We start from the raw sequence: 15,514 nt of genomic DNA on the forward strand, positions 1-15,514 counted from the left end.
CCAGCGTGCTTGGGGCGCCTGCGTCTCGGCAGTCTGTTACACGCTGGATCTGTGATACGATTCGGGGTGCTAGTTCTACGGCTGGCTTGCCGTTGCCGAAGTCGGGGGAGACCCATTCTACTAGGAAGATGGGCTCTTCTTGAGCGGATGCCGAGGGGTCTCGGCGGGTTAACTTTGCTGAGCGGCTACTTGGTCGGGTTTCAAACACTTTTGCTAAGCTCTACTAGTTTGATACCCTGGATGGTGGGGACCTCATGTTTGATCAATCGGTGCTGCAGAGTCGTCCGCACTCTCCCGCCCGTTCTGGAGCTTTGGTATTGACCCCATGGTCCTTTTGGAGTCCCCAGCATCCTCCTAGTCCTTAGAGGATGCTGGGCGCCCGTCCCAGTGCGTACTGTATCTGCAGTTATTGATTTCCGTTGCACCTTGTGGTGTTTCTTCTCTGTCAGGCTATCGCTGACGTTGTTCATGCCATGGCATGTGGTTTCTTTTTATTGGTTGGGTTGACACACGGGTTGTGTTACATATTCTCTCAGCATATGGCTGTCTGGTTTTCATACCGTGGGCTGGTATTCTGTTGAAGGCCATGTCTTGCGGTATGTTCGTGGTGTGAGCTGGTATAGCACTCACTGTGTTTAACTTATAAATTCTTTCCTCGAAATGTCTGTCTCTCCTGGGCACAGTTTTCTAACTGAGGTCTGGAGGAGGGGCATAGAGGGAGGAGCCAGTTCACACCCAGTTTAAGTCTTTATAGTGTGCCCAAGCTCCTGCGGATCCGTCTATACCCCATGGTCCTTTTGGAGTCCCCAGCATCCTCTACGGACTAGGAGAAAAGGATTTACCGGTAGGTACTAAATTCCTATTCCCCCCCCCCATAAATCATCCAGTTGTATCTGTTTAAGAGGCTAGGGTTATCAGTTAGTGCAATAGAATGGGGACAGTATAAACGTGGAACCCTGTATCAACTAGCACAAGTAAGTAAATCTCTGCATAAGCCGACATGACAGTAAAATGAGTATTGTATGAAGCCGAAGACAATGAATACAATGCCTCTCATACTGTGTTAGTAATTACTACTCATGTATACTACATCTACTATTAAAGTATAAATAGATATGCTTATTAAATATGTGTAATGTAGCATATATGTAGGCTTACCGTACTATCCCTTTAAACCAGGACACTCATGAATGACACAGGTTCAGCCTGTTTTTTATCTGATTTTAATCAGCAAGAGAACCTGTGTCCCGGTTTAAAGGTATAGTATGGTATGCCTATTTACTGTATATGCAGGCGTTTGCTACAGTAGATACCACTGACCAAATCTCTTGGCTAGCCAGAAATAGCTTATCCCAGAGGTTCCCAAATGTGGTCCTCTAGGCAACCCAACGGTCCTGGTATTAAATATATCCATGCTTGGCCACAGGTGACTTAATTAGCACCTTAGTCAATTTGAGTTAACCGTCTGTGCTGAGCCATGGATATACTGAAATCCTGGACTGTTGGGGTGCCTTGAGGACTGCATTTGGGAACCTCTGGCTTATCCTTTATATTTTGTTATGTGCTAAACAGCTCATAACCATTGATTCTGGGCCTAATTCAGCAAGGAACGCAGGTATGATTGTGTTTGCATGCTGATGCCCTGTGAAGTGTGCGCACACGCAGAAGCTGCACTGCAACGTCATTTCATATCTGCGAATGCCTCTGCCTGATTGACAGCAATGCAACGGCGTTTAAGGGTTGTTGTGGCGGCGTTGGGGGGGAGCAGTCCGGACAACACAGGTGTGTCCGGACCGTTTGACGTCACATGCAGCTGCTGCGAGCGTAAACATGGTGTGTATCCGTCTGCCTTAGCAGCTAGGCTGCGTAGGCAGAGGGTTACCCTAAACATGCAGAATCATCGCCCTGTGTGATGCTTTCACACGTGTGCGGGGGGGGGGGGGGGTTCCGGCATGTGGGGTGGCCTTGCCCTGTGCTGGGCGTCCCCCCGCATGCCAGTGTAATGGATCGTAAATGTGTGATTTTTCGCACATCTACAATCCACGCTGAATTAGGCCTACTGTCTGCTTAGATTTCTTTGGGAAATAATTTTGATACAGTTGAAGAAGCTGTAGGAATAGATTTAAAACACTTCTCTTTAACATTTTTCTAATGTCATTTATTTTTCCTTACAACCACCACAACTAGGCCATTGAGGGATTTGCTCTGACAGTGAAGGAAATTGCTCAGATGCTACAGGCCTTTGGTACCGAATTGGCTGAGACAGAATTACCGAGCGACATGTATTCAATTGAGCATATTCTAGCAAAACGCACTGAAAAGTACTGCCAGCTGAAGGTATGTTTAATTGGATTTTATGAAGACAGATCACTGCAGCACTTGAAAGAGCATCACTTTTACTTTTTAACACATACGCAGTTCTTGGGAAGTATAAAAGAAACGTCTAGTATTATTATTTTTATTTGCATTTGCATTCTTCTTCTTATGTCAAAGGGGTTGTCCACTCAAGGACATTTCTCCCACCCGACTGAGCCCTGATACTTATAGCAGTGCAGATGCTGCATCTAGTATCCCCACTGTTACCTGCATATAACCACTGTCAGCTTCTCTGCTCAGGGCCTAATTCAGACCTGATAGTAGATGTGCGTTTTTTTGCACATCTACGATCAAAATCTTTGACATGCGTGGGGACAGACGGCTACCCTCCATGCTTTGGTTGCAGCGGCTGCGTGTGACGTCACACAGTGCTGCAATCCGCCCCAGCAACAGTCCGGACACACCTCTGTAGTCCAGACCACGGGGCCCCAACACCGCTGACCGCCCCGCGACCGCCTCTGCCTGTCAATGTTTCCCTGATACAGGTGCTCCCCTTGGTGTCCCCACTGTTACCTTCATACATCCACCGTCAGCTTCTTTGCTCATTCTCCCTGATACAGGTGCTGTCCTTGGTATCCCCACTGTTACCTGCATACAACCACCGTCACTTCTCTTCTCAGTCTCCCTGATACAAGTGCTGTCCTTATTGTCCCCACTGTTACCTGCATACATCCACCGGCAGCTTCTTTGCTCATTCTCCCTGATACAGGTGCTGTCCTTATTGTCCCCACTGTTACCTGCATACATCCACCGGCAGCTTCTTTGCTCATTCTCCCTGATACAGGTGCTGTCCTTATTGTCCCCACTGTTACCTGCATACATCCACCGTCAGCTTCTTTGCTCATTCTCCCTGATACAGGTGCTGTCCTTATTGTCCCCACTGTTACCTGCATACATCCACCGTCAGCTTCTTTGCTCATTCTCCCTGATACAGGTGCTGTCCTTGGTATCCCCACTGTTACCTGCATACAACCACCGTCACTTCTCTTCTCAGTCTCCCTGATACAAGTGCTGTCCTTATTGTCCCCACTGTTACCTGCATACATCCACCGTCAGCTTCTTTGCTCATTCTCCCTGATACAGGTGCTGTCCTTGGTATCCCCACTGTTACCTGCATACAACCACCGTCACTTCTCTTCTCAGTCTTCATGATACAAGTGCTGTCCTTATGGTCCCCACTGCTTCCTGCATACAATCACTGTCACTTCTCTGTAAGAGGTACCTGGTCAGAGTGATGGTGATATATTGGGTAATAACATTGCATTGGCCTGCAGGATCATGCTTCCTCTGGCTCATGGTCAGACACTAAAAGCAACTAATACAAATACAGCGATTGTATCTCTACACTTTTCTGCAAATATGCCTGCTATTCATATCGAAGCAATGAGTTATATAAATTCTACATAATATCATAATAGGCCAAATACCAATGTCACAGTTGCATTCTTTGTGGAGTTCCAGTATATTCAGTATATATAAGCAGACATTTTGCTCTAGGTGTACCTGGAAAAATAATGCTCCGGTACGTAATAAATCTGCTTTTGAGTTCTGTCAATTCCACTGATAGGAAGCCTGTCTCAGAATCAGCCCCATGGAGTATTGAGTACATGTAGTAATGTAATCATAATATGATATTTTTATGCATATACAGTATTAGCTATATTGCTGCTGCAACGCCACCAAATAAGATCATCAATGTAAGATTGCGAAGTAAAGTAGGTATTTATGAAAGAGCATCAGTTCTCTCACAATAAACCTGTCCTTTATCTTTACAGAAAGACATTACCTCAGTGATGAGGGAGGGGCGTCTGCTACTGAACAGTTTTGAAGGACCAAGCACAAGTTTAGTTAGTGAGCAGCAGACCAGTGAAAAACATGGAGACTGGGAAACTGTGAATAGGTACAGTATAACAAATGGTACTACCCAAATTGTAATAACATTGCCGTCACATATCTCTAATAGGGCTTTCGACTTCATTTTGTTGTCAAAAAAGGTAAAGTAACTTGGTTACGTCATAAGGAGCTGTTACTTTAACTGGAATTGGGTCTCCATCAGGTCTCTGCTCTTTAATGTCTAATTACTAACGTTAGTAAATTGCTATGAATGCAACTGAGGTTCTTTGCAGGAGTTGGTCTTCTGGGCAGTGACCCCTGTACACCCTGAGTTAAGTCTCATAGAACCCACCAGCAGGTCTTCTCGCCTATAAGAGACGCTTTTCCCATAAGGCTTGACGCGCCTACCAGTACTCGGAAGCCCACCAGGACTTACAACACTGGAGGTAGTATGAGCTTAACCCTCAAGTGATATGAATCAATGCCGGTAGTAAAGACAACAAGGACAAGACCAAGAATACAAGAAGACAAGAACGAGACAAGAGAATAATTAATTAATAACAAAGAATAGTAATAGGGTAAATGTTCTAATGAGATTCCCTGCATATTGAGAGATACAGAAAGAGTGGTGGACCGATGGTAATAGCAACGAGGAAGTAGTCTGGAGAGATGGCAATAACCGACTAACAGGGTAATCTAATTAAAGAGACAAGCAAGGAACATAAATCAGTTGGTACATAAATAACAAGGAATGCTCTGAACCAGCAGTAGTTGCTACTGGCAACAACAAAAGTGCATAACAATGGAGTTCAGACAGGGAAAGCAGAACAGATACACAAACAACACAGAATGCTCCAGGCAAGTGGGATTTGTATCCGGACTATAGATCTACACTAAATAGGTCTACAGTCAGTAGGTCTAGCAGTAATTGTAGACATGCATTAGGTCGACAGGGTCAAAAGGTCGACAGGGTCAGAAGGTCGATGTGTAAAAGGTAAACAGTTCAATAGGTTGACAGGGTTAAAAGGTCGCCATAACATTGGTCGACACACATATGGTTGACAAAAGTTTTTTTCATTTGTTTTTCATTTTTTTCAACTTTTTCATACTTTACCATCCACCATATGGACTACAACTAGGAATAGTAACCTTAGCGTGTCCTGAAGAAGCTGGGTTGTCTGCACCAGTGAAATGCGTTGAGCCTGGAGGATACTACTGACACAATACCGTTACCACCATTTGGACTCCTACGTCTTGATCTAACCTAGTACTAATTGGACTGCATCTTTCTTTTGCCTTATTAACCAGAGCCACCCATTTCCATCACACCATTGCACATTGCTATGCGGAACCGTGGACGAAATAGGACTCTATCGGTATCTATTAATCACCTCTGATTACCAATTGTGGATCCTATTCCAGAGAAAGTCCTAGCCGGGATATGATCTTGCCATTAATAAGGAGCCAAACGAATGTGTCATATTGTGTGAATTTGCCTTGCTAATTAGCACTGTGACTACTTTTTATGATACTTATATTTTATAGTGACTGTGTTTATTAAATTTACTATATATTTTTTATTTTATCACCTACCATCCTGAATTAATTTTTTTATAATCTTAAGTGTAAATTATTTATATAAAACAACCAGCGCTGGTATATACTATTTTGCTGTTATATTCTATACAATTAGGAGAGTTTACTGACCTCTATACCAGCTGCTAGTGACAGCGCACTCAATTATTTTCTATTACAAAGGAGCAATGCGACTGTAAGGAGATGATTAGATATGGAGAGTAGAACAGATACACAAACAACACAGAATGCTCCTGGCAACTGCAGTTACCGACACTAAGGAGCAACACTATTGTTTAGGAGTTGATTACAGTATGGGCCAAATTCAGACCTGATTGCTGCTGTTCGTTTTTCGCACAGCAGCCAACCAGGTCTGAACTGCAGTGCGCCGGTGCATGCCAGACAACCGATGGCCATCTCAGCCCTGCAATCACCTCTGCCTGATTGACAGGGCCGGCGGCGTTTGGCCTGCGTTTTGCGGCACGGTCCGGGCAACGCAGACCGTGTGGGGGGCGGGCCGCGGCGGCTGTGTGACGTCGCATGCTGCCAATGCGACCCGGAGAGCGATCAGTAGTTCCCTGCCAGCCCGCAGGAAGGGAGCTACTCGTCAGGTACAAAAGCATTGCTGCTGTGCGATGCTTTTGTACTTGTGCGGAGGGGCAGAGCCAGACATGCAGGGTGAACTAGCCCTGTACTGGGCATCCCCCCACATGTCTGAGTAACTGAGTCGCTACGATCAAGTCTGAATTAGGCCCTATAGCAGGAGTGCTAGGTACTCAGGTGGTGTTTGCTGTTCAGTATCCAATAAACTATACAATGTACTCCTACAAACAGCACATGAAACATGGACACAAACAATGGATTGGTTGTAGAGACAAACAACCAAGGATTCTGAAGAAGCGTAGCTATGAAAGAATGGAAGCACTGTTCCAACAGAACTGGGAAATGACACAGAGGGACAAGGGCTTCTGCTGCAACCAAGCTCTATAACCAGCAAGCTGTGTAAGGCAGATTCATTCAGTTCATATTAGAGTATAGTTGGCTGATTAAGTCTGGCTGATTGATCATGGGTGTAGTACTCTAAGGGAGTAGTAGGCTCAAAGGGAGAAGATATATAATTTTAATATCAAAGCCTGGACTTAGCCTGGATTTAAACTGGACGGAACAGAAAGAAAACATCTAACAACACAAACAACAACAGATGAACTACTTATCAATATCAACTGTATATGCAAATTTATCACCCTCCAACTTTCACTCTGTTAACACTATGCAACCCATTTGCAGAAAGGAACTTATGTAAGATCAAGTTTCCATCCATAATCAGGATCACAAAGATCTTCATTAGGACAATTGTGAGTTTACCTTCTTACCACACCTAACAAATCCTGTTTGTGTAACCTGGACAATAAGCACTGTATTTTCATGTTTTTACGCACTTTCAATTTTTATTTCTCCTTCAGTTACTTGTATGTTTATTTGCAGTATTCACAAACATCTTCATGCACATGCTGAACCTATATCATTTTGTCTTTACACACCTGCAAATCCAGTCTGAATTACCTTTTGCTTTTTGCTTACCCTCTCATGTTCTCTCATTTCTAACACCTCCTTCTACTTCAATTTCTGCAACTACATAAACTTTCTGTTGTAACCAAATTCCTGCCACTGAACACTTCCAACACTGCCCTTTCACCTGTATTTCTGCTATCCTACTGCTCTGTTCATCTTACAACCACCACTCCTATTTCCAAATGTATCATACTATTTACCTCCTCCACACTACAGCATGTCTAGCCTGTCACTATCAGCCCCCAACACTCCTTGTCTGCCCTATCCTTTTCTCTGTCCCCTGCTCCCGCCTCTATCCTTCTCACCCAGTTTCCTACATTTCCTTCTCTCTCCCCTCCTTTGTCTCCCATCCACTCCACTGCCTCACTTCCACTCCTCCCCTGACACCCCACTGTCATTCACCTCTACCCTACCTTGGGCCCAATCGTCCACCACTCTGCCCTGCTCCCTCCTCTACCTACCTCACCTCATACCCCTCTGTACCACACTTTACTCCCTCCATGCTCAACTGCTGCAGTGTTCCTTCCTAGCCCAGGCACCCTCACAACACCCTCTGTATCCCTGTCTTCTAAATCCATCTCACCTCATTGCTACAGCAACCCTGATAATCTCATTCACATCACTCCCTCAGACTCTCTCCCTCTCTAATGTGCCCTCTGGAATGCCAGATCTGTCTGTAATAAACTGGTCCCCACCCATGATCTTTTCATCTCAAATTCCTTGCATCTCCTAGCCATCACTGAAACTTGGATTACCCCTTCTGACACAGTCTCTTCCGCTGCGCTCTCTGCAGGGGGTCTCACATTCTCACACACCCTGCGACCTGGGGTCGCCACGGTGGTGGTGTTGGGCTCCTACTACCCTCTAGCTACTCATACCAACTCATACCACCAGAACCATCCCTTACATTCTGTACATTTGAGGTCCATGCCATACGCCTCTTCCAACCTGTTTATCTTCGAGTAGCTGTCATTTACTGCCCTCCTGGCATGCCCTCCTTCCTTGACAACTTTGCTTCCTGGCTTCCTTACTTCCTCTCTTCTGACATTCCCTCTGTTATCCTAGGTGATATCAACATCCCTATCGATAACCCCACAAAATCACCTGCCTCTAAAGTCTCTCCCAGTGAGCCTCCTCCCCCTCCCATGTGAGTGGAAACTCACTGGATCTGGTTTTCACTCACCGCTGTGATCTTTCTGATTTCTCTAACTCCCTGTTCCCCCTCTCTGACCATCACCTGCTCACTTTTAACCTATCTCTATCTGCTTCTCCATCTTTAACACCTAAGACTACTATCACTAAGCGTAACATTAAGGCTATTGACACCACTTCCCTATCTTCACTGTTTGACTCACTGCTCTCTCCTATTCTCTCTCTTTCCTGCCCTGAACAAGCTACTTCCCTTACCTCTGCTCTTGATTCTGTCGCCCCACCAACCACTATTCACCCTTGCAGATCGACAACTCAACCCTGGCACACCAAATGCACCAGATATCTGCAAAAATGCTCACGTACCGCTGAGCGACAGTGGAGGAAATCACGCAATAAGGCCGACTTCCTCCACTACAAATTTATGCTCTCATCCTACTTTGCTGCCCTTACCCTCTCTAAACAATCTTACTTCAAATACCTCATCTCCTCCCAATCCTCAAACCCCAGGCGCCTCTTTTCTACTGTCCACACGCTCCTCTGCCCACCCTCGCCTCAACTCCCTTCTTCACTTTCTGCTCTTGACTTCGCCACCTACTTCACATCCAAAATTGACTCCATTCGTCATGACATAACATGCCACCAGAACCTGAGCAACCCCCCTCCTCCATTTCTCAACCCCCGTCTCCTTCCCTCCTACCAACTCTCACATCTTTCTTCCCTGTATCTGGAAAGGAAGTCATGGTCCTCATCCGATCCTCTCCCCCCTCCACCTCCCCACTTGACCCTATTCCCTCCCACCTTCTCCGCTTCCTCTCTTCTTCTGCCTGTTCCCATCTTGCCCATCTGCTCAATCTCTCACTCTCTCAGGCACTATCCCTTCTGCCTTCAAGCATGCACTTGTCTCCCCTATTCTTAAAAAACCTACCCTTGATTCAACCAATCTCTCCAACTAACGACCCATCTCTCTTCTCCCTTTTGCCTCCAAGCTCCTTGATCGTATTGTCTACAACCTCCTCACTGTCTTTCTTTCTTCCCACTCACTGCTTGACCCTTTCCAGTCTGGTTTCTGTCCTCAGCACTCCACTGAAACTGGCCTCACGAAAGTCTGCAATGACCTCCTTGCTGCTAAATCCAGGGGCCACTACTCTCTGCTTATTCTCCTTGACCTCTCTGCTGCTTATAACACTGTAGTCCACCCTCTCCTCCTGCAAATCCTTTACTCCCTTGGTTTGCGTGATACTGCTCTCTCCTGGCTTTTCTCCTACCTTTCTGACTGTTCCTTCTCTGTCTCCTCTCCAAGGTTCTGTTCTTGGGCCTCTCCTTTTCTCTCTCTACACATCCTCATTAGGCGAGCTCATTAGCTCTTTTGACATAAAATATCATCTCTACGCTGACAATACTCAATTCTGCCTTTCCTCCCCTGACCTCTCCCCTGCTCTCCTCACTCGTATCTCCAACTGTCTCTCTGCTATCTCCTCTTGGATGTCCCAGCGCTTTCTTAAACTTAACATGTCTAAGACTGAGCTGATCATCTTCCCTCCCTCCCGCATAACCTCACCTCCCACAATTTCATTATCCATTGATGGCACAACTATCTCCTCTAGCCCCCAAGTGCGATGTCGTGGAGTAATCCTTGACTCCTCCCTCTCCTTCAAACCACACATTTAGTACCTCTTAAAAACCTGCCATTTCCATCTCAAAAACATCTCCAGTATCAGACCCTTTCTCACCCAGGATGCTACTAAGACCCTCATCCACTCACTGGTCATCTCCAGATTGGACTACTGCAATCTCCTCCTATCTGGTCTCCCTCAAAAATGCCTCTCTCCACTTCAATCTATCCTCAAAGCTGCTGCCCGTCTAATTTTCCTCACCAAACGTACTACATCCACATCCCCTCTCTTGCAGGACCTTCACTGGCTACCCTTCCCATTCAGAATCCAATTCAAGCTTCTCACACTCACCTACAAAGCCCTCACCCACTCTTCTCCCTCTTACATCTCTGACCTTATCTCTTTACATTCCCACCCATCCTCTTCACTCTGCTAATGCATTACCTCCTCCCACTCCTACCTACAAGATTTTGGACGTGCTGCTCCCTATCTCTGGAATGCTGTACCTCTCCCCTTCCGACTCTCCACCGCTCCACAAAACTTCAAACAGGCTCTCAATACCCACTTCTTCACCAATCCCAGCCAACTCTCCTCCTAACCCTCTTGTCTATGCTCACTGTCTACCCCTTCTGTGTCACCCCGGTCTGTTATCCCCTCACCTTTTAGATTGTAAGCTCGCAAGAGCAGGGACTTCTTTCCTCATGTGCCTTTCCTATTCTTACTTACACTATCTTATACTCCTTAGTCCCTTTGATGGCACCTAACCCCGAGTTTTCTATATCTGTCCTATATTGTCTTGTACTGTAAGTGCTGTTTTCTTGTTTGTTCATTTGATTATGTACTGTGTAATGAGCGCTGCGGATCCCTTGTGGCGCCATATAAATAAAGGATAATAATAATAATAAAGGGAACAGGAGTCAATCACCAGACTCCTGCTGCAAAGCCTCCAAAGATCACTAATCCCATGCAGCTGCTGCAGCAATTAAGCAGACAGAGCAGAGCTGCAGACAGCACATGTAACAAAAATATGGCTTCAAATTATCCTATATAATAAAAGGCTAACGCTGGTCCTCACCTCTGTGTGGGGGATTCAAGTGTTTTGAGCACCTTCAGCCACAAGATGGCGCCCGACGGAGCAATGAAAGTGTTGCTCCGTTCGTGCGTGCACAGCTGCCGGTGCTGAAATTACTATTATGTTGTTCCTTTGACTGGCTGGTAACTAGTTTAATGTGAATAAGTAAAATGTAACACACATGCTTTTATACGTAGTATTCATGTTGATATCTTATACTACGCATTCTGTACTATAGCTTCTAAAATTAAGGTCATGTTTTAGGTACATATAAAGTCATCATCACCAAACTGCCCTCCATGTGGTAGTGCTGTAACAAACCTGTCATTACACTTACACGATATCAAATCCCAGATTTGAGCATCTCAGTATAGGGGCATAACCTTAATTATCATTGTCCCTCATTCGAGTTGTTTGCTCGCTGGCTGCTTTTAGCAGCATTGCAAACACTAGGCCGCCGCCCTCTGGGAGTGTATCTTAGCTTAGCAGAATAGCGAACGAAAGAGTAGCAGAACTGCTACTAAATAATTTGCTGCAGTTTCTGAGTAGCTCCAGACCTACTCCTACACTGCGATCACCTCAGTCCATTTAGTTCCTGGTTTGACGTCACAAACACGCCCTGCGCCCGGCCAGCCACTCCCCCATTTCTCCAGCCACTCCTGCGTTTTTCCCTGGCACGTCTGCGTTTTTTAGCACACTCCCTGAAAACGGCCAGTTTCCGCCCAGAAACACCCACTTCCTGTCAATCACACTACGATCACTCGAGCGTTGAAAAAACGTCGCTTGAGCTTGTCTAAATCTCCAAAGTTTTGTGTTAAATTACTTTGCGCATGCGCGCTGCGTACCATGCGCATGCACATTTTTTAAGTTTTTTCACTTAATCGCTGCACTGCGAAAATCGTCAACGAGCGAACAACTCGGAATGAGCACCCATGTTTTGGCTGCTTTTGCTCCCAGGCAATACCAGACCAGGTAAGTCGATTCCACAGGAACGTCAAAAGTCAGAAATAGCAGTTTGAGACTCCTTGAGGTCTAGAAACCTCCATATGCTTTCCATCAGCTGCCACACACCATCCCGATCCTTTTTAAATCTGAATCACTGGCGTATCTATAATGGGTGCAGGGTGTGCAGGGCTCACACTGCACACCCTGCACTCATTTCATTATACTTACTCCTCCGGAGTCCCGTGGCAGCCGGCACTGCAGACAGAAATCACAGGGAAATGGCGCAATACTGCACACGGACCCTCTCCTCTTTTAACCCGCCCCTGGTTATTCAGGTTTGTTAGCAAACCAAAAAAAGCACACTAATGGACATGTTGCACTGCAGGTGGGGCAGATGTAGCTTGTGCATAGAGAGTTATATTTGGTTATATTTGGTAATATTGTTTCTGTGCTGGGTAAATACTGTCTGCTTAATTTCTACAATGCAATTTAGATTTCAGTTTGAACACACTCCACCCAAATCTTAAGGTGTGTACACACAGTGAGATTATTGCTTGCGATTTTGACTATATAGTCAAAATCTCAAGGAAAGTTAGTGCAGATCGCAAGGTGAAAGTCACCTTGCGATCCCGATGCGATACCGATGTGCGGTCCCGCGAGGTTGGTATCGCAAGCCTAGATAAACTGTGCAGGCAAGTCAATTTTGACTATCTCGTAGAAAAGACAGTCAAAATTGACACTTAGCCAAAATCGCACATAGCCAGTATCGCATGCACAGTCATCTAGGCTTGCGATACCAACCACAGTCCACAGCGTACAGTGAGAATCGGTCATAGCCGAAAAGCTGTATACACATGGTGCGATATGCACTTAATTTTCCTTTACGATTTTGACTGTATAGTCAAAATCGTAAGGAAAGTTAGTGCATATCGCACCATGTGTACACAGCTTGCGATGCCGATGCGCGGTCCCGCAGGATCGGCATTGCAAAAAAAAATAGTGTGCAGGCAGCCCAACATTGACTATATCGGCGGGGCCGGGCGCCGGCCCCATCGAATAGTCAATGTTGGGCTGTATGGCGCATTGCACCGTGTGTACACAGCCTAAAGGTGGGTACACACTGGCCGATATATCAGCCGTTCTCTTGAACGGCCGATATATCGCGGGTCCGTCAACCAGTGTGTACGGCCGATATGTCTGTGAACTCCGTCATTCACAGACGTATCGCGTCGGCCCCGCAGCACAGCCGACGGACAATATATCTACCGATATATTGGCGCGTCGCTGTGTGTGTACGGGCGGTCGGCTGACCACCCGTACACATGCTGCGGCAGCCGGCGGTGATTGACAGCTGAACTGGGCGTGTGTACATGCCCGCCCAGTACATGACGTCAGTCCCCGACGGATCGGCCAGTGTGTATGCTCAACACACTGCCCATAGATATATCTGCCGATCAATTGATCGGCAGATATATCTACCAGTGTGTACCCACCTTAACTCTCTGTGCACATGTTACATCTGCCCCACCTGCAGTGCAACATGGTTTTGCCCATAAGTGTGCTTTTTTGGTTTGAATAAGGCCCTAAATATGTGTACTGTATATTGCTGTTTTGTGACCTTAATTTAAAACTCGCCTGGCTTCTGGGAGTATGGAAAGCCTGTAACCCATAAGAAGGTGTTTATGGTCACCTGATTTGTCTTTGTCTGTTCTGTATGTGCACAGCATAAAGCTCCCATTCTCCATGCTTCTTGTTTGTACCCACAGTCAAGACCTTTAATCAATGATTAATACAGTTTAGCATCTCTGATTTTTATTCATTAGGTAATTATATATAACGTTTAATTGCTTTCCACCTTTGATAAGCACTCCATAAAGCATTTGGCGTTGTCTTGATATATCTCTATGTCTTGAAGGTTGCTGGCACAGTTACATGAGATGGAAAACGCGTTTGATGGCTTTTGGGAGAAGCACCAGCTAAAACTGGAACAATATTTAGAATTACTAAAATTTGAGCAGCATTTCGAAGAGGTATGGTAAACGTGTGCAACACAATAAAGGTATATGGTTTTGGGGAATCCTCTCTCTATTTACTGGATTGAACGCTGGTGATGCACTTGGTGGAAACAGGAAAGACGTTATTTCACTTTAAAATACTCAATTAAATGTATCTTTTATAATCATTTTAAAATCCTCTTTGATTGTGCCCTTTCATAACAAGTAAGCCATTAATGTCTAAGGACTGCTTATCACTGTCTATAATGTATTACTTGTGGAAAGGGTCATCAGCTACAGATTCTCCCCCGTGGTGTGGTTTGGGCTGCAAGTCTAGTAAGATGGAGCCACGCTAGCCGTGGCTCCGTCTGTGACTAGGGGCCCGCCTATCACCGAGAACTACCCCATTCGGCAGGGCGCGCCTCTGCGGTGGAGACGCGCCCCATTCACTTGAATAGAGAGCGTCTCCGTCTGTGCACCCGTCTCTGTGCACAGACAGATCGCCTAGACACGCCGGGAGTGCACATTTGCGATGGAGCCGCCTCAGATGAGCGCAGCTCCATCTGTACCTCCAGGATGGGGGCCTGACAGTGCCCTGGCCCCAAAGTGCTGGTTCATCTGCTACAAAGGTCCCTGCTCTGCTCCTCTGTGCACGTTTGGGGGAGCAGCATTGTGCATTTATTTCCCATTAGGGCTTTCAGTTTTACTGCACATCCGCTGATACCTATGTACGAACGAGCATAGCAGGGGTCTCGGGAACATATCACGGGAAATGCTGAAACATTGGCCCTCATTCCGAGTTGATCGCTCGTTATTTTTCATCGCATCGCAGTGAAATTTCGCTTAGTGCGCATGCGCAATAGTCGCACTGCGACTGCGCCAAGTAACTTTGCTATGAAGATAGGATTTTTACTCACGGCTTTTTCTTCGCTCCGGCGATCGTAGTGTGATTGACAGGAAATGGGTGTTACTGGGCGGAAACACGGCGTTTTAGGGGCGTGTGGATGAAAACGCTACCGTTTCCGGAAAAAACGCAGGAGTGGCCGGAGAAACGGGGGAGTGTCTGAGCGAACGCTGGGTGTGTTTCTGACGTCAATCCAGGAACGACAAGCACTGAACTGATCGCACAGGCAGAGTAAGTGTGGAGCTACTCTAAAATTGCTAAGTAGTTTGTGATCGCAATAATGCGAATACATCGGTCGCAATTTTAGGATGCTAAGATACACTCCCAGTAGGCGTAGGCTTAGCGTGTGTAACTCTGCTAAATTCGCCTTGCGACCGATCAACTCGGAATGAGGGCCCTTGTGCTATAGGGCCCATATGCATATGCATCAGCGTTTGGAAAGTGATAAAGTACCAACCAATCAGCTTCTGTCATTTTT

General features: G+C 46.1%; 1 protein-coding gene across 5 annotated transcripts in view; it reads left to right on the forward strand.

The window, feature by feature from the left end:
• Positions 1-15,514, forward strand: part of MCF2 (MCF.2 cell line derived transforming sequence) — a 360,378-nt gene that overhangs the window by 216,223 nt on the left and 128,641 nt on the right. For all 5 annotated transcript variants that reach the window (XM_063937419.1, XM_063937417.1, XM_063937415.1 and 2 more), the window contains 3 exons: positions 2,188-2,337; positions 4,152-4,276; positions 14,054-14,168. In XM_063937419.1, coding sequence (XP_063793489.1) covers positions 2,188-2,337; positions 4,152-4,276; positions 14,054-14,168 — 390 coding nt within the window. The remainder of the gene's footprint in view (positions 1-2,187; positions 2,338-4,151; positions 4,277-14,053; positions 14,169-15,514) is intronic.

Source organism: Pseudophryne corroboree, chromosome 8 (assembly GCF_028390025.1).
Source record: "Pseudophryne corroboree isolate aPseCor3 chromosome 8, aPseCor3.hap2, whole genome shotgun sequence".
NCBI lineage: Eukaryota > Metazoa > Chordata > Amphibia > Anura > Myobatrachidae > Pseudophryne > Pseudophryne corroboree.